This window comes from Magallana gigas, chromosome 2 (genome assembly GCF_963853765.1).
Source record: "Magallana gigas chromosome 2, xbMagGiga1.1, whole genome shotgun sequence".
NCBI classification, from domain to species: Eukaryota; Metazoa; Mollusca; class Bivalvia; order Ostreida; family Ostreidae; genus Magallana; species Magallana gigas.
This window is the reverse complement of record NC_088854.1, coordinates 10,911,500-10,919,858: the sequence shown is the minus strand read 5'-3', so window position 1 is coordinate 10,919,858 and position 8,359 is coordinate 10,911,500. Positions and strand designations below refer to the sequence as shown.

The 8,359-nt window shown below is 39.2% G+C and overlaps 1 protein-coding gene across 4 annotated transcripts in view; it reads right to left on the bottom strand.

Moving 5' to 3' along the window:
• The window catches only part of LOC105329634 (paramyosin), an 8,429-nt gene extending 1,724 nt beyond the window's left edge, over positions 1–6,705 (bottom strand). Inside the window, exons 1-14 of one of the 4 annotated variants that reach the window (XM_066074990.1) lie at positions 6,489–6,705; positions 5,194–5,268; positions 4,585–4,641; positions 3,668–3,754; positions 3,408–3,574; positions 3,140–3,218; positions 2,646–2,891; positions 2,337–2,533; positions 2,114–2,246; positions 1,785–2,001; positions 1,455–1,695; positions 796–991; positions 110–238; position 1 (exon numbers count right to left, since the gene is read on the bottom strand). The exon at position 1 is cut by the window's left edge and continues 371 nt beyond it. In XM_066074990.1, coding sequence (XP_065931062.1) covers position 1; positions 110–238; positions 796–991; positions 1,455–1,695; positions 1,785–2,001; positions 2,114–2,246; positions 2,337–2,533; positions 2,646–2,891; positions 3,140–3,218; positions 3,408–3,574; positions 3,668–3,754; positions 4,585–4,641; positions 5,194–5,268; positions 6,489–6,590 — 1,927 coding nt within the window. In that variant the 5' untranslated portion in view covers positions 6,591–6,705. Of the gene's footprint in view, positions 2–109; positions 239–795; positions 992–1,454; positions 1,696–1,784; positions 2,002–2,113; positions 2,247–2,336; positions 2,534–2,645; positions 2,892–3,010; positions 3,090–3,139; positions 3,219–3,407; positions 3,575–3,667; positions 3,755–4,584; positions 4,642–5,193; positions 5,269–6,488 lie in introns of all 4 variants that reach the window. The other 3 variants (XM_066074989.1, XM_066074992.1, XM_066074991.1) reach the window with 3 other exon arrangements.
• Between the last annotated feature and the right edge of the window lie 1,654 nt (positions 6,706–8,359).

The following is an 8,359-nucleotide window of genomic DNA, read 5'->3' as shown; positions in this document are numbered from 1 at the left end:
CCTGCAAAATGATATTATATTGTTAAGAAACACCCCCTTTTCAGTAACTTATCAACCACAGTTTTCAGGTGTTTGAAATATACCATAGTATCAAGTTTGGTTTACTTACAGCGTCGAGGAGGGATCGGCAGTCGTCAAGTTCCTGTTGGAGGGAGATGCGCTTCCTCTCGGAGATAGAGAGCTGGCTTCTGCAGTCGTCGAGTTGGCGCTGTGTCTCTTCCAGGGCGCTTTCCAAGTCCTAAAGAGAAGTAACCAAAATCATAAAGTAGCGTGTACCAACGGAAATTTTGACAACAGTTGGTTTTATTGCTATAATGCCAAGCATTCCTGGAATGTGTAAATAATTTTGGTCGTTATCCGCCACCGAATTCCTGAGATTTATGAACGATGATAGAATGACTGACGTAAATATACGTAGGAGTATTTGGTATCTCCCGACAGGTGGCGCTGCCAGTTTGATGCGAAAAAATCAAACCCCTGCTGTTTACTGATCATTTAGATTTTCTTGGCTGCGTTCACAAATAAGATATTTTGCAGCATCAGATTTTTTTTTATTTTCGAACAAGAAATAAAAAGGATTATTGCGGAGCGAACAAGAATTGGCTTACGGTAACTTTATCATTGGGGATAAGCAAGTTTTGAGTTGAAGTTAAACAAATATATGATTTTAAAACATAACAAATATCTACACGATTATCAAATATTGCCTATCAGATCGACGTTTGTATCATGTTCATCTAAAACTAAAGTTCTATGTATTGAATACGTAAATTTCAAATGCATTTTTCTTTTTACCTTGACACGGTGCTGGAGGGATTTGATCTGCTTAAGGTATTCAGCGTTGGCACGGTTGGCGTTGTCAAGGGCTCCCTCGAGTTCCCGGATGTCGGTTTCGTACTTCTTCTTGATGCGGTTGATCTCAGTCTTGTAGCGGGTCTCAACCTCCACAAGGGTGCGCTGGAGCTCTTCAATGGCGCGGGCACTGCTCTTTCTGGAAAAAGAAATTCAAACGACCATTAAACTAACTACTCCAAATCAATAAATACAATTGATACTTTTCCCTAGCGACATTCAAATTACGCACGGCGATGCAACGGAATAAACGGGCCCAAACGAAAATTTTCGAGAAGCCATTTTTAAACTGCTCTATGTTCAAAATTCTGAAGAGTTTTGACTATTTCCGTCTTACTTCTACAAGTTTTATTCAGTATCTTCGGAGATAAGCATTAAAATCATAGATAAAAGCTAAGAAGTAATCTTCGTTTCTGGTTCTTGAAACATGGACGAGAAGTGCCAAATGATGTTCTAAAACTTATTAATTTTCATAGATTGTGCTGTTTGTAGCATAAGACATAAAGTTTACATACGCGAGATCACTACTGTGAAACATCTATCAATTAAATGGCATGGCAGATTCTGGTATGGAGCTTCGTGACTCAAGAGCAGATGGTTACCTGATACTGTCAATTTCTTCATCCTTCTCTCTGAGCCTCTGTTCCATCTCGGCACGGAGCTGGTTGAGGGCAGCCTGGGCGGCGGCGAGCTTAGTCTCGGCATCACGGAGGGCGTCCTCGGTGTCGCGGAGGGCGGCGGCGAGGTTGTCACGCTCAGCTTCCAAGGCAGCCTTGATGGCGGTCAGCTCGCTGACCAACCTGTTGGCATCCTTAAGAGCCTGGTTGGCCTCACGGAGTTGATCTGGAAATGAGAACCGTTTTGTTTAAGATATGCTAATGCAAGGGTGTAGAAGCTTTAATTATTTTCATATTATTGTGTTTTAATATTACCAGAGAGGTTCTTGTTCTCTCTCTCGAGGTTGGCATTCTTCTCGGCGAGTTCAGCGTTGGCGACCTTGAGTCTGTACACCTCCTGTTCAAGGGCGTGTTTGTCGTTGCGGAGTTGGGCATTCTCGGCAGACAACTCATCAACTCGTTTCTGGAGAGCAGCATTCTCATTCTCCAGCTGTCTGTTCCTCTTGGTGAGGTCTTGGATGATGATTTGACACTGCAATAAATTAAAATCGAGAATCAACTTGTTCTTAAACTTATCATACCTTTGGATTCAAAATCATCTATGGTCTGTTAAAAAGCGTACGAAAGCGCATTTTTAAGCTTACGTTTTCGAGTTCAATGGTGACTTCCTTGAGTTCGGCAGTGAGCTTGGACTTGGTCCTCTCGAGATTGGTGCATCTGAGGCGAGTCTGTTCGAGAAGGTCCTCCAATTCCTGGATTCTGACACTCAACTTGCGTCTGTAAAGATCGAATAAAAAACCGATATTAAAAAAATTTCCAAACGCAAAACCTAGAACTCAATTCTTTTTAAAAATCAATATTTTTTACCTCATTTCTTCCATCTCCTCGGTCTTGGCAAGAAGTTCTTTGTCATATCTAGTCTTGAGGGCGGCGAACTCGGCGTTGACACGGCTGAGTTGGGCACGGAGGTTGGAGGCGGATTCAGATTCTTCCTCATAGCGGGCGTTCAAGTTGTCGTAGTCACTCTGGAGGGCACTAAGCTGAACTTGCAGGTTCTGGCGTTGCTGTAAAAGAATATTTCATCCGTTATACATCTACTTATATTAGAGCTGCAATAGGTTGACCGTGCTTGTAATTTTAAGGGAGAAAACAAAGAATAGTAGAACTCGTTCATACCCTGCTCTCGTCATCCAAGTTTCTCTTCAGGTCATCGACTTGGACTTGAAGTTGAGATTTGGCTTTGGCGAGGCCGGCATTGGCAGCGTCCAATTCCTGCACCTGGTGCTGAAGATCGAAATTCTCCTGAGTCAGTCTAGCCTTGAGGCCATTGAGATCGTTGTTTTGGCGGGTCAGATCGTCGACCTGGACTCTCAGTCTGGAAACGGATCCCTCCAAAGAGTCGATCTTGGCATCAGCGGAGGCCTATACAAAAGAAAACGAAAAATTTTAAAACTATTGACCAAAACTTTATTCATACTGCCGAGAATCATAAAAATTTTAATTATTTTCAATCGAACTACGTTACCCATTCCGCTACAAACCTTTGATTTACTGAGACTCTCATTATCAGTTTGAAGAAGGTCGATTTCAATGACCAGTTGACTCTTCTCTTTCTCTACTCTACAAAGTAACAACGGTTAAATCTAAATCTACTTGTTAGTGCTACGCACCTTGGCTTTCTGTAAGCTCTCGTTAGCGGCTTGGAAGGCATCGAGCTCTGCAACGAGCTGTCCTCGCTCCTTCTCCGCCCTGTAAGCCAAGCAGTGTCTCTCCTTTTAGATAAAGCCACACCACTCGCAAGCATTTGAGTGCAGGTAAAAGATTTTATTTATTTAAGAAAAAATTTGGTCTAAAATTTTATTTCATTTTAGCAGTCCTATATTTATTATATATGAAGGATAGAGGGTTGAAAGCAGTGCGATAGCAGGCGACACTTACCGTCCCTTGGATTTTGTCATGTACTCGAGTTGGTCAGCCAGATCATTGAGGGCGTCCTGGTGACGTTTGCGCATGCTGGCCTCTGTTGACTCGTAAGATGCATTGGCTAATTCCAGGTCTTTGCGAAGTTTAACCAATTCAGATTCCCTCTTTCTGTTGATATCCAACTAAAACAGGGAAAATTGTCGATGTGATGAAAAAAGGCACAATTTCAATTCTTTCATTAAGTGCATGTATTTGACGTGGGTTCTGCGTGGTACCTGAGATGATGACATTCCGGAAGCTTCCTCAAGTCGGTCGGACATCTGATCCAACTGGAAGGTCAGCTCGGCACATTGTTTCTCGAACTACAATTTGAGAAAAAGCTTTCGTTGTTATTTTAGTTTTGAAAAAAAAGAAGAAATTGTCTGTGCTCTTGCTATAAATTGGGCTCTTTATTCAAAGAATTTGAGGGCATTCTGTAACCATCCAAATATATATGGTTTGCTCGATATTTGAAGTCTTATTGTATGGGGTTTTTTTTCAACTTTCTTGAGTATGGACGAATCATCAATTAATTCAGTTTGTATATCAGGTAGTGTTTTATGTATCCTGGTAATTAATGTTTACGGTAAGGACCGATGTACGGACGGACAGATGTCTTAGTAAAAGTTATAGGAATATTCGGTTAGGTATTTTCTTAATCAATGTTTGACAAGGAGCAGCCTTCTTAATGTATGATATCAATCAAAACGCGCCAAGGTGGAATGTGCGCTATCGGTAGTATTGAGTTTCCCTTCCTTGTGTGTACAAATATAGGAAGCAGATGCCAAGTGAGCGCGTGCCCTCTATCTTCCGTGTATCTGAAGTTTGTAGAATATACATTCTTGCGGCGCTGCAAATAGAATCAGTGTTTTGGCTGTCTTGTCTTTTGTGCATCAATTTCTTTGTCATATGATGGTGAACGCGCGGTGTTTGAACTTCTGCCAAGTTTTTCCCTTTGACTGCGATTTCAGCATCTTTTTTCCCTTTCAGCAGAAAATTGCAATCCGCCAAAAACACTTTTGTTTCTTGTTATCGCTACGCGTGAAAGTTTGTAGGACCGGAAAAGAAAATATACATGTACTTTTGCATTCGGTTTATTTATAAGACGATGAGGATTGATTTATCGGAAGGCAAAGCCAGAGTACAAACTTACTCTCAGTCTGGTATCGCGTTCTCCATCCAAGGCATCTTCCAGTTCCCTGATGCGTGCCTAAAAGAAACAAAGTAATATTATTAGAATTCAACGATATGATTTATTTTTTTACTCTTTGATCAGTTTTAAACCAATTAAAATTTTCTTTTTTACATTTTTAACGTGATTCTAAGGTTTTATAGATGATTTACAAATACAATGATCGTATAATTCTACCAATGCCTGATAAATTTTGCTAACTCAAATCGTCGGTGTAATTTTGAAAAGTGCTCTATATGCATGCCTTCTGGTTTTATCTACACAATATCAGAGCTATTGTCCCTTTATCTCATGCGCTGTTTCTTTGGAATTTTAAATAAGGAAAGCGCTTCAAGAACAACCGATTTTTTTCTGTGCATGTGGTCAAGAATGGGTGTGCCGATAAAAGGTTAACATGCGTTGTGTTTATTTTGATTGTCTGAAAAATGTATCATGGGTATGTCATCTACATGATCCAGTTGTCCTTCAGTGTCTAACGAAACTACTCTCATGAGTGGGATCAAATAGGGACATTTTGGTAAATGGAGACAAAATTGTCACACGGGTCATCAGCACACAATAATACGATACCAAAAATCTTTGTTCCTCGGCTTCAAACAGTTGCTTCTCGGTATTGATAACCCGAGATTCTTTGCGAACAACTGTCTAGTAAAAGTAAACATTGTAATGAACCAAACCACTAAAAAAATATGGGTGAGGAAAAAATCTATGATAAAATTTATTTAAAACAACTATCATTCATTTGATTTTTTATTTCCTGGCTAAGAGATCAAATGGCTATTACTTTTTACTCTTTCCTAAACACGAAGGAAAGGCAAATCATTTTTATATTGTTTGTTTGGTTTTATTTTCGCTGGGTTTCCATGACTGCGTTCGAATATCTTTTGAAGTTTGCGAAGCCACTTCTCCTTACAAGGTGCATCTATTTTTAGACCAAGTGTATTAGAAAGCGTTGCTATGAAACGAATGGAAGCGCGTCATAAATTTGGTATTTGGATCGGTGAACTGTTGTCATGATTTTATCAAATTCTTCCAGTACATATTTTCTTTAATAACCAAAGATTTCCACACCTGACAATCATTAGATTTATGAATGAACTTTCCAAAACATTTCAAAGTTAACTAAACTATTCTATCTATCCCCATTTCACATAACTCTTTATTTGTTTGAAGGAAAAATTTCCAAACATATCTTAAAGAACATTAATAAAATTTCAGTATAGCTTGCCAAGATTAAATTCTTTTCACAGAGAGTGAAGCATTTCGATTGCTGTTGCAGCTGATAATGGCAGATAGAGTGGAGATGCTTTGAGATGTTTTAGGAATGTTAATGGTTCTCCGAGAGCGGCTCATCCCATGGTGCGCTTTATCTAACTGTCTGATTGTTATCGAGGAACCGCGCAATACAACAGCATCTGCTGCTGTTCTCCCCACCGTGCCATGCACCCAACAACTCAGGTTATAGTTGTTTATCTTAATCCAGACGAGAGCCTTAAATTATTCCCCTCAAATGTTTTGTATTCACACACAGAAAAGCATATTTTCCAAAGCGAGGCTTTTTGCAATCCATCTTTAAAGCACTTCTTCCAAGAATGATAATATTCCCGTATCATAGAAGCAAATTTATGCTTTTCCCCCGAATTGTTTTAGACGTGCGATGCTTGATACAGATCCTGACAATAAGCATAAATATGAAAAGGCATAAAAGCTCACAAGAAAAAAACTTTTTGTTGAAGATTTGGAGATGCAGATTTTAAGAAAAGCAGCAAAGAGATGTTGTTTCCAGAAAACAATAGGTTTTCTTTTACAAAAGCACAGATGACAATAGTCAACAGCAGGCGACAAAGGGGACACACTTCACTCACCTCTAATCTGTTTTGTGTGGAGGGGGAGGTACCGCGGTAAACGTTGTAGGTGCGGTTCACCCTCACAACTTTGGTTTGGATATCGGAATCGTAGTCCATCATGTTGAGTTTTTATACACAATACAGAAAAAACGAAAAAAAAGAGCTGTTCAATTCCAAAGCTCGGCACTGGCTTACGACTTGAGGCAGACTAACTTGAACGCCCGAATGAATGCTTAAATACTTGTCTTGAATATGTTATATACAACAAGTGCTCCGCTAGGGGTCGCTATGGTGGAAAAATGCACAGATAGTAAGAAATCTGATAGCAACGTAGAGTCATAGAAGGCTTAAGACTGGGGGTTGTACGAAAGTATTGCTATGATGTCATTATCCTACGCACAGGTAGACAAGAAACTTATCAATATTAATTAGCTGCTAACAATAACCCGCGAACAGGAAGCGGAAAACGAGAGTTCAGCCGCGTCCCCCTTCAAAGTCTAGCGACACCTCCATCCAAATATGGAGAGTTAAGCTGTTGTGTATTAGAATGAGTCTAATTGCTCTTGAGCGACGTACAGAGAGGAACAATTTCAAGCAGTTCTTCTCGGCAAACTGTCTTTGCTATGTCTTGAAGTATGCAAATCCAAATATGTCGCACGTCGTCGTCCTTGAAAGATCACCAACAGACAGTTCCCCTTCCGCATTCACCCTACTTGCACTCTAAACCTTGACAATTAATTTCTAATCTAATTATCTCATTAGGAGAATGTGTAGGTTTATGCTGATTTAATGAATCGTTTGCATCATGGTGACTTGCTCACCTCTCTCACACGTGGCTATTGCTTATTTTATTATAACCATGGCTTCTGCCAAAAGGCCACGGGAGAAATAAGCTGATAATTTTTTCGTCCCCTCTGGAAACATTTCATATTTCTTCATTGTATTGATAGAGTTTTGTTTTAGCGTCAACTTTTCTGGAGTTCTTGTTCCGTGGATATAATTCCAAGAATCACGCCAGCCGTGTTTTCATCTATTCGTATACACCAATTGCGGTCATCGTTTTTTCCGGATACAGTTTTTGCATCTATCCTAAAAGCTGGTGCGTCCAGTTTTTAAAGCGGTAAATATAAACATATGCTATTTTATTTAGTAGAGATTTACGAGTCTTTGAAATTCTTCAATAAATTGTAAAATTTTGCATAATTTTATTAAAATGAATGCATCTGGCTTTTCCTAAAATCTGCTAACTTTATACTAGCTTATGGAATTAAGTATTAATAAAATTAAAGTTTTACTTCAGATTTTAATTATTTCTTCGGACACACTAATGGCCGAAAAACAGGTTCTTGGTCCCGACTGCTGCTAATCGTTTGCGTTCATCGGCCAATATCAACATGGAAGATTGTTTGGTTAGTAATTTGTTCCGTAATACTGTACATGATAGAGATGAATGGTAAGTCTGGGTGCAACCTCCTGAATGCTATGTGTCTGATGGGTTTCACAGGTTTTCATTCGGTATTAAAGTTCAACAAGATTGGCTTGCTTGTACAACCTGCGCTTTTGATATAACACCAGTTAGGACTGTATCTTTTCTTTTGATGTATAAACATGTTCAGAATTTAACAAAAACGCGTTGGTTTTTTTTTATTAAACAATGGAAATGCATGCCAATCTACATGTAATTTTATGATGAAACATTTTTAAAAAGCCAAATAGGTATCAGAAAAACTTCCATAGTTACCCACACTTTTCAGACATTTTATCAACGATTTGACGTCGTAGGGGACAACATATACCTTTTTCTTTCTGTTCATCATTTTTAAGAAGAATTACAATGTAGTTCTTTTTCAGTACTTTTCTGATCATGGAAAGGTTGAATAAATTCTAGT